Consider the following 14,569-nt stretch of genomic DNA (forward strand, 5'->3'; position numbering starts at 1 on the left):
GAAGCCTGCAGAGCACAGCTGCCAACAGCCTCGGGCCTTCCTCCGCTGCCTTTAGACTAACTCTCTACTAGAGGCCTTGAATGACTGCAAGACTTTTTTTAAATAGGGAAGAAAAAGAGAAAACCCAGATGTGGTGGTAATGGGAGCATTGCTAAAAGTCTAGTAAAGTTTTCTGAGTGTACATGTGCAAAAAAAAAAAAAATCCAAATCACTTTTCAAGTTTTCCCTTTAAATATGCAGAATGTCTGTTCCTTAGAGGACTAACGAAATATAAAAATATAAGCCTAAGTTTTACTCACGAATAACTCAAGCTTCCTTTAAAAAAAAAAAAACAGGAATAAAGCAGAAATTTTGTGTTTTTCCCATTTCATACCCAACACTTAAATTCCCTCAACTTTAATCCTCGAAGTCAAACAAGAAATCATGCTGCTCAATACGGAAATGGCCACAGTTTAAGCTTTCTGAAGCCCCAGTCTGACGGAGCCAAAAGCTTGCCTCTGAAAGACTGCAATGGGCACTCACTCCCTCCTGTAGCGTGGAGGAGGCTAGCAGCCTGGGAAGTCCAGAGCACACTAGAGGCAACAAGGTCACCACCACCTGAGCGGACATGGATCATGCCAAGTATCACTTCTCACCCCGGCTCTCCAGGGACTCAAGGAATGACCTACAGTAACTTGCCTGCATATTTATTAGGATACGTGCTGGTGTGGGTCCTCAATTTCCCTATTCCTACAGTGAAGTTCCATATGGAACAAAGACCAAGAAGTATTTTAAGTTCTTCATGATTCTAGCACAAGCGTAGTGCTTGTTTTCACCATGGCCTACAGCCTCTCCAAAAACGCAGCCAAACTCCACAGCCGGGGATAGACAAAGGTTGGCTTGAGTTTCATTATGGAATCCCTTGGAAAGGCAAACAGGCCAACATCCTTTTGAAAGCCGGAATGCAAAATAACTCTTCACGTCACCTACTCCAGAACGGTACTGGAAGCCTTGCTGAGATGGGAGACACCAGTCTGCTCAGATTACACGTTCTAGTTTGAATCCAAAGTCCCTCAGGGCCTTAGAACTCTTCTCTAACCTCTCAAAGTCAGGTCATGCATAAGGACTTTTGAAAGTCTTAATGTTTTCCAGTGTGTATATATAGTGTATAAAGTGTTTTTAGTCAATCAGACTCCATCTGCCAAATACTACAGGCAATTAATCGTCATGATTAAGGAGGGCTTCTGGGTTTGAATCCTGGTTTTACCACTTACTTGCCATGGCACCTTGGGCAAGCTCTGTTCTTCAATTCCTCACCTGTAAAATGACAATAGCAGCTCCTACTCCTTAAGCGAGAGTGAAATGAGAGGACATATGTAAAGCTCTAAGAGCAGGGTCTGGTACATAGGGCTCAATAAATACAAGCTTACTATTATTACTACTACTATCCTACTGGGCTATGCCCACCTGGCCAAGCCTGGACCCCCATACTTTGGGCCTATAAATCCAATGCATAAGGCAACCTCAGAGAGTAACATCAATGTCTCCTGCACCCCCAGATTGCTCTAGACCCCCCCATACTACATACTATATATGCCCTATTCCCTCCCATGGACAACACACTGATGGCCAGAGGTCCTCACGCCTGCAGGCCTTTCTTTCTCATCTGATTTCACCCACATAAAAAAGCTTCTCCCTTGTAAAAAGTCTTGAGAGCAGACATTAGGAGACCAGGCTTCCACATATCAGCAGTCACTGGGTTCCATACTTCCCTTACATTTAAAAAAAAATAAGTTCAACTCAAGTCTAGAAACAGAGGGCAGCTCTTCTCCCCTTCCTGAAAAATTCAATCTAATGGCTTTAGAGCCATTAGTTGTGGCAGAGGAAAGTAGGGTCTACATCAGTTGAAGTGGGAGGAGCAGAAGGGTCTGGGAGGGAGTATCAGAGCCCAGGCTGGGTGAGGAGGCATCCATACAGAGGCAGGAAGGTGTGATGCAGCATGCCACAGCCCTAGTGGGGTATGAAGGGCATCCGTTGGTGGAGAAGGAGCCGCAGCCTGATGTGGGGACTCCCAGGCAGGGTAAAAGAGTACCCAAGAGGGGGAAAGGGCAGTGGCAACAACGGGAGATTAGTTACATACAGAGGGATTGATCAAAAAAGGGCATATGTTAAGGGTAATGGGACCAGGTTTCTCACTGTTAGAGGATGGAATTAAAACATGGAAAGGGAAAAACAACTGTGGTGTCGAATTGGAATTGGAGTGTGAACTCATGGTTTCTGATATATATATAATATATAAAAATAAAGCTAGGGCTTCCCCGGTGGCGCAGTGGTTAAGAATCCACCTGCCTGGGGACATGGGTTTGAGCCCTGATCCGGGAAGATCCCACATGCCACGGAGCAGCTAAGCCCGTGCGCCACAAACTACTGAGCCTGCGCTCTAGAGCCTGCGAGCCACAACTACTGAGCCCGCATGCCACAAGTGCTGAGGCCTGCGCACCTAGATCTCGTGCTCCACAACAAGAGAAGCCACCATAATGAGAAGCCTGCGCACCGCAATGAAGAGTAGCCCCTGCTCGCCACAACTAGAGAAACCCCGCACTCAGCAAGAAAGACCCAATGCAGCCAAAAATAAATAAATAAATAAAATAGACACAAGTATATATATGTTCTAGCTCTGTTTACTGAAGGGCCAGGGAGCAGCAACACTCTGATAGCAGTGTGCACATCTAGCACCTAGCTGCCTTCTAAACAACATTCTCCACTGAAAGAACTAGAGCTCTTTGGAGAACTGGCTGATTCCAGGGCTGTGGCAGAGAAAGTACAAGATGAGCCTAGAACATCCTGTTGTGCCAGAAAGCAAGGAAATGCTCAAAAGGATGCAGAAACCAGCTTGAAGGGGCTCCCACTGGCAAGTAAATAATGATATTAATGGATTATAATGCACTGAATAAAAAAGGAAACCATGAGGCCATAAAGATAAAAATAAATACATAAATAAGTAAATAAATTTTAAAAACTAAAGTTTGGTAAGGGATTTCACATAGTTTCAAAGTATCTCCCCACAGATTGCTTATTAATTATAACAGGGAATAAGTTTACAATGGAGAAGCCTGGCAGACATCATCTTAATCAAGTGAGCAAAATGAACATCATCAATAATGGGATTTATCAAAATCTTACATCACATGATAGGATGCAATGAGAAAAACAAAGCATCATTTCTGTGATACTCCTGTTGAAGATGCATAACCTGAATCTAATCATGAGAAAATATCAGACAAACCCTGAATGAGGGACAGTCTACACAATAACCAGCCTGTCATCTTCAAAAGTATCAAGATCATGAATCTCAAGGAACGTTTAGTGAGAAAAGTCTATAGGAGATGAGAGACTTGGTAACTAAATGCAATGCACGATTCTGAACTGGATCATTTTGCTGCAAAGAACATTACTGGGACAACTGGCAAAACTTGAATGGGGTTTGAGGATTAGATGGAGGTAACATATGAATGTTAATTTTGATGGTTGTGTTATGGTTAGGTAGGAAAATGTCCTTGCACATAGGAAATGCACGCAAAGTATTTAGGGTGATGGGGTGTTAGGTCGGCAACTTAACTCACAAATGGTTCAGGAAAAAAATTCTTTGTACCCTACTTCCAACTTTTATGTAAATTTGGCCTATTTCAAACTTAAAAAAAAATTTTTTTTTTTAACCACATGCAATGTTGTTTAAAAAAAAAAGAAACAGAGAACAGTATGTGAGGGAGCCATCTCCCTGTACTGCCACAAAGGGTAGGCTGCACGCTCTCCTCTGGCAGCCCTCAAAGCACGGAGTCTCCATCCTAAGTGCCCCTGCCCAGTGGCCCCTCACTGGGCATCCCTGCCACCTCTAGAGCCTGCTTGGGAAATATCCCTGCACTTCCTTGCAGAGGTGCTCCACTTGCCTGTCTACCCTCTGACACCTTAGAGATTGCCCCTTTCTATTGATGTCTTTATATTTTAGTCACAAGTTTGCAGAATATAAGTCTACACGTTATATCATCAGCCAGGACTTTGAGAATCTAGTTGAGGGGCAGAACTCAAAAGGAACAGTTTATGATTCTGTGTATATCTATCTCCTCATCAGCTTTCACCAGAGACGAAGATTTACACACATTTATTCTGACACCCATTTCCTTCTCCTAGCAAATTAAAGGTAGTAAGTAGCCTATGGCAAAGAGGAAAACGAATGATTCTCTCCTCAAAATAAAGGGACCAGTCCCCCAGTGAGGCAGGGGAGAGGAAAACAGGGATTGCCACAGGGCCAGCGCGATTTGGAGGAGCAGGCCTGCACCACAGCCCCTGGAGGATGTGCAGAGTATTTACACAACAGACACAATGGCTCCTCTGCAGCCATTACTGTCGGTCAGGTAAATAACGCATGTGCCAAAACACACATTTAATGAGGGAAATAATATGCCTTTATAAAAAGCCTCAATTTCTATTTACCTGAGAGACCAGGGAAGCACCAAATCACCAGATTAGTGGAACCACAGAGGAGTCATTCTGGCGTCTTGGGTAAATAGACATTTTATAGCCTTCCATTACTGGAGGGGGGAAGGAAGGGCGAAGGGAGGGGGCCATCCTTTAATATCCACATACAGGCCAGGGGAGCCTGGGGGAGAGAAAAGAAGAGAAGCCCATCATGAAATATGGGGTCCTCTCCCACCCCATCTCCCCATCCACATATAATTGGGATCTCTGGGAAGGGTATGGGTTTATACCATCCCTGGGTTCAATCCACTCCATAAAAAGCCAGACTAGGGAGTTCCCTGGAGGTCCAGTGGTTCGGACTCGGTGCTTTCACTGCCGTGGGCCTGGGTTCAATCCCTGGTCAGGGAACTAAGACCCTGCAAGCCTCGTTGTGCGGCCAAAAAAAAAACAAACCAAAAAAAGCCAGACTGGGAGGCAGGGTTGCATTCCAGAGAAACTTCAAGGCACTGAGGCAGGTTCTGTGTCCAGACTAGAAGCACATGGGACAGCCACAGAGTACCCAGTTCCCAGTCTTGGGGAAGTTCCTGTTCCAATCTGACCTGCAGTAGCACAAGTGCTCAGATACCTAAGCCACAGAGGCATCCACTGAGAACACAGTAACACCTGTCTGCAACTCGTTCAATCACAGGCCCTGTCTCAGGTGGCTAAAAATAACCTGGGAAAAATATAAATAAACTGCATGCCTTCAAAAGTCATAATTTTCAATCTAATGAATGCATTCTTAACTGCCAGAGCACTTTCTGTGAAAATCATAGACTGTCAAAGGTGAAAGAAAACCTAAGAGAAGACGCAGTCCAGCAAGCCAGGGAAAATGAGCCCTAGAAAGAGAAAAGGACAGTCCAAGGTTCACAGAGCAAGTAAGGGTAAGAAGAGAACCCACGGCTCCTGACCCCCAGTTCAGAGCCTCCAGCCACTGCCCTAACACAAGGAGCAGACACCAGCATTTGTCCCCCAAGCTTTTCTGTAGCCTCACAAGTGGAGGCCAGGGGCCTGAGGGCTCAGCCTAAGGCAGAACAAAGCTTGACACCACTACAAAAGCTTAGAACCTCTACACCCACGACTTCCTGATGGCCCCAAAGTGGAATGCAAGCAGGTACTCTAAAGCTGGGTCCTCACCTCAACAAAACACTCTCCTCCTCTCTACAACCCATCAACCTCTAGACCTGTAGCTTCAGCTGCTTCTGCTCCAAGACAGGGCTAGGGGGAACTTGTCCAACATCAGAAGCAGCTGCTAATCCCAAACGATCAGAAGAGCTAAAGTCACTAAGACCTACAGGAATACCAAATTCTGATGGCAACATCACAGGCCATAGGAGCCTCGCTCTCCCCTTCAATTAGCCTGTCTCAGCAACTCAAGGCAGCACAGAAAAAGAAGTACCTGTTTGTGATTTGCCTGCTGTTTACTAACCCATCAGCCACATTCAGTAGCTTGGGCAAACTCCTTCAAGGGGCCAAGGATGGGAAACATCTCTTTGCAAAGACCTGCACGTCAGTTGTGACCCCACACACGAGAGGGAGCAAAGGCTAGTTTCCTAACACATAGTAAATAGGATAGAAATGGAGGAAGGGCAGTGTATGGTATGGTACTCTCATCCCTGTAAGCTCCTCCCACAACTTGCAGACAGCATCTGACCCCAGAGGGGAGGTACGCAGAACCTGCTATACCCCTGCTTCCAAAATGGAGAACTGGAGCAGAAACAAGGAGTCATACAGCTAGTTGTTAAAATGCCGTATTAGACAAGCACAGGTTCAAATCCTGCCTCCACCACATGCTCTTTGTAATAATAGCTGTAACAAAAATACCTATCTCTTAGGGGTTCAGTTATACCATACAATATGTACAAAGTGCTTTGCACAACAGTAAGTTCTCAGCAAAAGGGAGCTATTGCTAATACATGAGAAAGAGGAAAGTGAAACACTATTTTGTGAAAATCTACTACAAGCCAGGCACTGTAGTTGTGACTTACATATTTCATCTCATTTAAACCTCCCAACCATCAAGCAAAATAGGTAACAGTATTCCCATTTTACACATGAGAACACTAAGGCTCAGAGGCACTCAGCTCTTCAGGGCCCTGTTCTCCTCTCCCACATTTAAGGGCCCACTTTCTCCACTTGGCTGATTCTCCCACCAGCCATAGGGCTAACAATGCATATCAACTTTAGTTTTTCTTTTGAGCTAAGGTATGACTTTAACTAAAAGGAGCTCAACCATAGCAATAATTAAGTCTGTCCAAATCACTCAAATTTGTTTCTAATAAGAAAAACAAATTGCAGCCTGGGTACAAAAGCGGAAACAGGGGGACTTCCCTGGTGGCGCAGTGGTTAAGACTGTACTCCCAATGCAGGGGGCCCAAGATCCATCCCTGGTCAGGGAACTAGATCCCACATGCATGCTGCAACTAAGAGTTCGCATGCCACAACTAAGGAGCCTGCATGCAGCAACTAAGGAGCCCATGTGCCGCAACTAAGAAGCCGGCAAGCCACAACTAAGACCCGGTACATAAATAAACAAATATTAAAAAAAAAAAAAAGCGGAAACAGGAAGCGGTGTCTTGGATTAAAGCAACTTGCAGCACAAGGAACTCAAAGCCTCTTCCCAAACCCAGTTCCAGGGGAGCAAATCCTCCCATCTCACAAAGCAGAGAAACTGGCAGGAAGCAGGGTGACAACCAGCTCTTGCTCAGGCCCCTAAATGTGATGTTTCCTTTTACAAATCTGTGCCTTGGCAAATGCTGCTCCCTCTGTTTTGAAATGTACTTCCATTTTCACCAGGCAAACTATTGTTCCTTCTTCAAAATCCAGCTCAAATCTTCCCCTTTTAGTAGCTTTCTCTGACACCTCATCAGAAAGTTAATTGCTTAAGTGATCCAGTAGCACAGTTTAACTTTTATCTCACTATATTGTAAGATTTTAGTTATCTGTTTCTCCTCTTAGCAGTAATTTTCAGCAAGTCACGTGAGAAGGATGGAAGATAGCAGGTGTAGGGGTGTATGTGTGTGTAAAAAGGCATATTTGAAGAGGTCATTTCTTTTTTTTCTTTGGCCGCGCTGCATGTGGGAACTTAGTTCCCCAACCAGGGATCAAACCCATGCCCTCTGCAGTGGACACAGGGAGCCTCAACCAGTGGACCGCCAGGGAAGTCCCTGAAGAGATCATTTCTTGTACTTGCTTTTTGTCAGACCCTTGAATCCAGTTTAAAATTTCAAGCAGCATTAAAGAAAAGTATAAGATTAGCTTTTCCCATCTAAGGAGTATATGAGTTTAAAAAGTCTGAGGAACACTGAGCTAAACATAGATCCTTAAGGGCAAGGACCACATTTTATTCATTTCTGTATCCCCAGCACAGGGCCAGGCACAAAGTAAGTGTGAGGCAATGTCTGCTGGATGAATTATGATGTCAACTGCTCTGGAATCAGAACATGGCAGAACAGAGCAGGGCCTAAGAATCAGGAAAAGCTTCTTTTCCTTCTTTCTCTCTCCTTCTTCCTAGCCCCCTCCCCCCAATTCTGTCCTCCCCAGTTAGAGACAGAGAGTGAGCGAGCATTGCCTTGGTGCCAGAATACTATTAAAAGGATTAATTTAGGGACCGGTGTTTGGACTGTCACATCCAATCACTACCCACAGATCTACAGCTTCCCAAATCAGGCTCATGCAAAGAGGAATCAATTGCAAGGACACAGAGGGTCTGAACAGGCATACTAATGGCTTCCTGAGGTGCCAGCGGCCAGCTCTGACACTCCCATAAATTATCCGCCTTTTGATTTTACCTGTAGCTGTGGGGCACAAGGCACAATTTTGAACATATCAAAGCAATCTCTCGTCACCCAAGGCTCCCCCAAGAATGTCCCCAAAGGAGGATGGACTAAAAACAATGACCCAAAGGGAATCTGCTTCCCAGCAGGCCTGTTCCTAGCAGTCATCAATTAAAACCCAACAGGACCAAGTGGATAAAGGGACCCAGATCAACACTAGGAGATATGGATAAGACATGCATTAGATTGCAGTTCTGCAATGACTATACATCTCTCACTCAAAAGAAGAGAAATCACAGCAATAAACTCACACAATTTCATCTGGGGGCAACTCTGCACCAGCTCTAACAGTACCTCGCAGCATGACCTCGGACAACACACTTAACCTTCCTGGGCCTCAGTTTCCTCACATGCGTAGCAGGGACAATAATGCTGACCACCTGACCCGCTTCCCAGAGTGGTGATGAAAAGTAATAAAAAGCATTCAAGAGGCACTTTACACAGCCACAAGGGTGGCAACATTAATAAACGGCCCCAACAGACCAGGAAAATGACTGGTCACACTTCGGTGAATTTCTTTCGGGTAGCTGCTCACTCAGTTCACTTCACTGATGGTGCTGGGGCTAAGGTCCACCCTGAAGAAAGTTCTGGAATTCCGAATGGGACTCCTGCTGTCTGAAGAGTTTCCAGTATGAAGAGCAGCAACTTGCTTTAGTTATAATTTCCTCCTGTTTGCTGGCTGCCTCTGCCAGGGACTAGGTTTCTATTACATGGCCACAATGACAATTGGGAGCACCCCAAATGTACTAAGCCAAAGGCCAAGTCACCCAATTGCTACCTGCTTTTTAAAAAATTGTGTAAAATACTGTTAATAACAAAAGTTAAGGACACCCCGCTAAGAGTTTTACATCTCATTAACTCCTTTAACCAACCTATTAAGTTCCATTTTACAGATAGAAAAGCTAAACTCAGAGAGGTAAGTCATTTGCCCAAGGTCACATAAGCCCTGTTATCAGAAACCTCTAGCAATGCACACCGGAGCTTGCAGGTAGAGGAAGACAATTCATCAGACACTCAACAAATACTTTATTTGATCCCTGTACCTGACACATACCATCATACTCAACTAGGAGACACTCTCAAAACCAGAAAAAGATCATCAGTTTCTTAGAAGCAAGCAAAGAAGAAGACTAAGTAGGACATATAGAGAATGAGGCAATTCCCTGGGAAGCTTAGGAAAATGGGTCCCCCTCCGTGTGTACAGTTCAAGAAATTCAAAGCAACTAACATTAAGCTATGAGACCAAAGACCAAAATCTCTCCCCGGCTACATTTATTCACTACTACTTTCAATAGAAAAGCATTCCCCCAAACTTCTCATTCATTCCACACCAACCTGTCCTTCCCACATCTTTTCTAATCTGTGAAATAGGAGCTGGTATCGTCAACAGTTTCTCTGGTAGACATCATTTAAGCTCAAGTAGATGGCCAGGAAATTAGCAAAGAGAACCAGTGTACACAAAGATGCAAAGATTCAGGTATACTCAATTTTTAATTGTCAAAACACTGCCTCAAAGGTGAAAATGTTACCCATATAACTGCCACAGCCTCCTTACTGGTCTCTCTGCCTCAGGTACTATCCCCTCCAATCCATTCTTAACACTGAACATTAAAATTAAAGCAAACTTTCTAAAACACACATCTAGTATCAGTCCACTTCTTAAAACCTTTCAATGGCTTCTCATGGCTTTTATGATGGTCTGATCCAGTGGCTGGTTCACAGGCCAAATCCAGCTGCCACCTGTTTTTATAAAGTTTACTGGAACACAGCCATGCTCACTCATTTTCCTACTATGGCTGCTTTCGTGCTATAGCAGCAGAGTAAACAGTTGTGACACAAACCCATAAAGACTAAATATTTACTATCTGACCCTTTACAGTAAAAGTTTGCTGACCTAGTCTAATCTTTTTTTCTACCCACCATTTAATCCTAAGAGCTTATAAGGCCCTGGCTTCTGCTTACCTTTCCTCCTTAATTTCTCACTGTATTCTCCTGTCTCCTGCCCACTGAGTACTGTATGTTTCAATCACACTGAACTTCAGTTTCTCAAACTCAACAAAGCTCTGACCTTCACACTTGGTTCTTCACATCTTCATCTAATTCTAGCTGAGTAGGTTACTTCCTCTGAAAAGCCTTCCCTGAACCCACCAGTCTGGCCTGGAGATCCTTCTAAGTACTCTCAAGCACATATACTTACCTCGTTACAGCACCCTCAGAGGTCTTGTGACTGCTTCAATACTATCTGTCTCGCCCATGAACCTGTAAGCTCTTTGGTGTCAGGGACAGCAGCTGTCTTGTTCACCACCAAAATCCCACCACCAAGCAAAATGCCTGGACCTCAGTTATTCAACAAACAGCCTCTGACATCCTGGATATCAATCATCAGAGTCTACCTTTTTAGCCAGCCCCGATCCTCGTAAAACGGAGACAGACTGGGATTAACCATCCACCCAAAGGTGACCCACAACCCAAATTTGATAAATGCATGTGACCAAGATCCCAAAGGCCTTGGTCAAATGCATTTATCAGAAGCCAAATAAATGTGATCCTTCCTATTGTCTTAAGATGTGTATTTCTCAGGATAAAGGATTATTCCGGTTCTATTCAACCTTCCTGAACTTCAGGTAGGTGCTCATGTAATGCCCACTGAGAAATCATGGCAGAACTTGAAAGTATGGATATCCCACCTTCAACTCTCACCACTTTATAGACTTTGGGTAAGTTTCAGTAGTCTTTTAGCATATGGTATCTTGTCAGGAAAAGCTACAGAAAAGTACAGTCTGCACCAGTCCCCACTCCCCACCCTCCAAGCCCAAATACTCATAAGGAAGAAGTCAAGCCAAACCTTGACCATGCAACAGGATTCTCACCTCTCCTTACTTCGAAGATGCCAAGACTGGCCGCTGGGGATGCTGAAGGTTCTGTGAGAGCTGGAAAGCCCCAATGCTGTGGATAAATACAGATCTCTGCAACAACTCTATTTCAATACTGTTTGAAACAACTTAAAGATCACACCATACTTCAAACTCCTAAACTCAAACTACTTTGGGATAACAGTTATCTATGTGGAAGCACAGTGCCAGTACAGAGCTTTCAGAAGCTACTAGTACTACAGTTGACCTTTGAACAACACAGATTTGAACTGCGCAGGTCCACTTCTTATGTGCAGATGTTTCTCAATAAATAAATATATTGGGAGATTTTTTTTGGAGATTTGTGACAATTTGAAAAAGCCCGCAGATAAACCACATAGCCTAGAAATACCAAAAGAATTAAGAAAAAGTTAGGAGGTCGTGAATGCATTAAATATAAGTAGATATACACATAACATACAAAATATGTGTTAATCAACTGCTTATGTTATCAGTAAGGCTTCTGGTCAACGCTATTAGTAGTTACATTTTTGGGGAGTCAAAAGTTATAAGCAGATTTTCAACTGTGTGGGGAGTCGGTTACCCTAACCTCTGCGTTTTTTCAATGGTCAACAATATATATTTTTGCAATGATGAATTTCATCTTCTCTAGTGGCATACTTTTCTTCCTAAGGAGGTTTATCTCCTGGAAATACTAAACATTTACAATATCTGAGCTTGGACTGAGAGAGATGGCCATGAAGTCGTGGCTCTCTGGATAATCCCGAATCCTAGTCTAGCCAAGGAGGGGATCCTAGTAAAGGCTGACAATATTCAGAACTCAGGCACTGAAGCAGGGATTGGGGGAAACACTGGTTGCCACAAAGCCACAGGCCATACTGCAAATGGCCACACAGACCAGGAAACACTTGCAGGATATATCTAGGTCTGCCTCAAGTTCTAAAAAAGTCAAGGTAATCAAACCCCAAATCAAATCATCAATGGACGCCTATCATATTTATCACTTAATTCATACTCCGGTTTCTCTTCAGATCACTTAAATCTTGCACCTTTTACTCATCAGATCTTCAAAAGGATTAGAAGTTGCCGAAGTGCCCTTGTAAGCTAGCAACGCCCTTGCACAAAGAAACACCTAGGTTTGGAACCAATCTATTCCTTCTACCACTCTACACATTTAACACTTTATTCTACTCAGATCCCCTGGAAAAATGCCACTCGCCAACCTACCCCACCGCAAAGAAAACACTTTTCAAAATGAAAGGGAATAAAAGCACTTTTATTTGGAAATTTCAAGTTGCAAGGAGAGCTCTCAGCCAAGCTCTGTGACCTAGCTAGCCGATTATTTACAGGATCTTTGGGCAGGAATTGTTAATGAGCTTTTAATTTGGAGTGCTTAAGTTGCCAAAGTGCTCTGAGCTCCAGTGAAGCACCACAGAATCCATAAAGGAAACCTTATCAATCACTTCCCGGCAGCTACCTCCCCCAACTCCCCCCACGAAAGGCAGCCAAGTGGGTTTCTAACCAAGATCACAGACACACACATTAGTGGAGTCACACTCCAAGTCCCTGTTTATAAATTGGCTTTCAAATGCTAGGGGATTCAGGTATAATATACTTAAGCTCCAGGCATGAACCCACCAAAACAAGGCATGCTGTGTATGATAAAGTCAGAATAAAGCAGAATTTGATGAAGCCAATTTCTGGTAGAAACTCTACAATCAAAAATCATTCAGCCAATCACAACCTACTATCGTTCAAATAGTGTACGGTCTTTAGCCAATGGGATTCCTGGTATTTTGCCCTTCGCCGGGGAAACTGATAAAATGTCTGACAAGAACTAATACCAGAGAAGTGGCCAGAGACCTATAGCAGAGAGAATGATGGGTACTATCAGTTTACAAAGTCCAGCCCTAAGGACAGAATCCAAACCCCCAATGAGAAGCCACGTTCAGCATCTTCCAAGTCAACAAGGAGCAGTTATATTTTGCAAGAACTCGCAATCAAGCCCCAATCCAAGTTCATGCCTTTTTGTTTTAAGAAAACACCTGTTGCTGGAGCATTTGCAGGAAAAGCAAACAGAAAGCTAGCCAAGTTAGGCCCCTTATTCAATCCTTCCACCGTAACTACGACCACCGCAACAGATTTACAAAAACAAGTAAACTGCTAAGCTTGTGTGTCTGTGTGTGTGTTGGGGAGAGGGTAAAGGGAATGTTCTCTCTACCATCTCCTTGCTAGTTTTCTATCCTCTTTGGTCAAAGCTCTCTTCCTCCTCCTAAGCAATCCCAGGTAGGAAGTCAGCATGCTTAATCACCTCACCCAGCCTGTCTTTCAAAGCCCTGCCCCTCTCCTTCTCCGCCTAAACGTTTCTCAGTAGACCATGCATCCAGGGTGAGCACATGGGCCAGCACCCCAGGCTGCACAAACTGCGCGCCGCGACCCTCACCCCGCATGCATTACCAGGGCCCAATCTGGGGGGGCCTCGCCGCATCACCCACCCCGGGGTGTTGCCCCCAACTCGGGCCCATCCAAGTCCAGGGAATTGTAAGGGGAGGAGCAGGGGGCCAGGAGACCAGCCCTCCTTCCCAGGGCCGCCCCCGCCCCCCGTCAGCAGCGGGAGAGGCTGTCGCCATGGCAACGCCCCCTCCTCGGGGCCAGCGCGGCAGGCTCCCTCCAGGTGCAGGCCCCGACTTCTCCCTCGGCCTGAGCAGGCGCTCAGGGCAGTTTACGGCGGCGGGCGCGGCCCGCGCCGACTGCGGCGCCGGCCAGGCAGAGGCAGGGCCAGCTCCGCCCGCTCCCCACCGCCCGTTCCCGGCCGCCTCAACAGCGGCAGCCAGCACCACGAGTCCACAACACACCGACTCACCTCCGCGCACTCTGACCCCGGCCGACGCGGCGGACGGGCGGGCGCGATGGCCAACCGCTGAGCCCGCCGCCGGCTCCTCCGACCAATGGGCTGCACGGGGGCGGGGCTTCTTCTCCCCAAAGGCTCGCTCTCCCGCCGACATGCGCGCGAAGGTGCGCCAAGATGGTGACTCCCCACCGCAGGCCTTATGGGACTTGTAGTGTCGAGGTTGCACGTATTTAGAAGAAAGTGAAGGGGGGGGCCTCACTTCTGAGATGTGAAAGAAATTTTCTACAAAAGGAAACTTTCTAAGGCCTAGAGAAACCCAGGTCCCCCACTTCCGTTTTCCCACCTTCCAATATACTCATGAGGTGAATATAGGCTCATAAGGTGACATGTTGTATTTAGATGTCACCTTCTCATGATTAGTTCATTCAGCAAGCCACTACTATCATTTACTCTCTGAGGTCGGCCTGGGAAAAGACCTGAGAGGAGGGGGATTTTAGGCGAAGAAAAAAATGCTT

The 14,569-nt window shown here is 45.4% G+C and overlaps 1 protein-coding gene across 12 annotated transcripts in view; it reads right to left on the minus strand.

Annotated features, from left to right (window-relative positions):
* ERI3 (ERI1 exoribonuclease family member 3) overlaps nt 1-14,086 on the minus strand; it is a 129,227-nt gene extending 115,141 nt beyond the window's left edge. For 2 of the 12 annotated variants that reach the window (XM_032654153.1, XM_032654121.1), the window contains exons 1-2: nt 14,067-14,080; nt 11,201-11,276 (exon numbers count right to left, since the gene is read on the minus strand). Coding sequence is in view for 4 of the 12 variants with exons in the window: in XM_032654086.1 (XP_032509977.1) it covers nt 11,201-11,276; nt 13,699-13,833 (211 nt within the window). In the remaining 8 variants the exon portion in view is untranslated. Of the gene's footprint in view, nt 1-4,470; nt 4,555-11,200 lie in introns of those variants that run through there. The other 10 variants (XM_032654180.1, XM_032654086.1, XM_032654095.1 and 7 more) reach the window with 10 other exon arrangements.
* Between the last annotated feature and the right edge of the window lie 483 nt (nt 14,087-14,569).

The sequence above is a fragment of the Phocoena sinus genome, chromosome 1 (assembly GCF_008692025.1).
Source record: "Phocoena sinus isolate mPhoSin1 chromosome 1, mPhoSin1.pri, whole genome shotgun sequence".
Lineage (NCBI taxonomy): Eukaryota > Metazoa > Chordata > Mammalia > Artiodactyla > Phocoenidae > Phocoena > Phocoena sinus.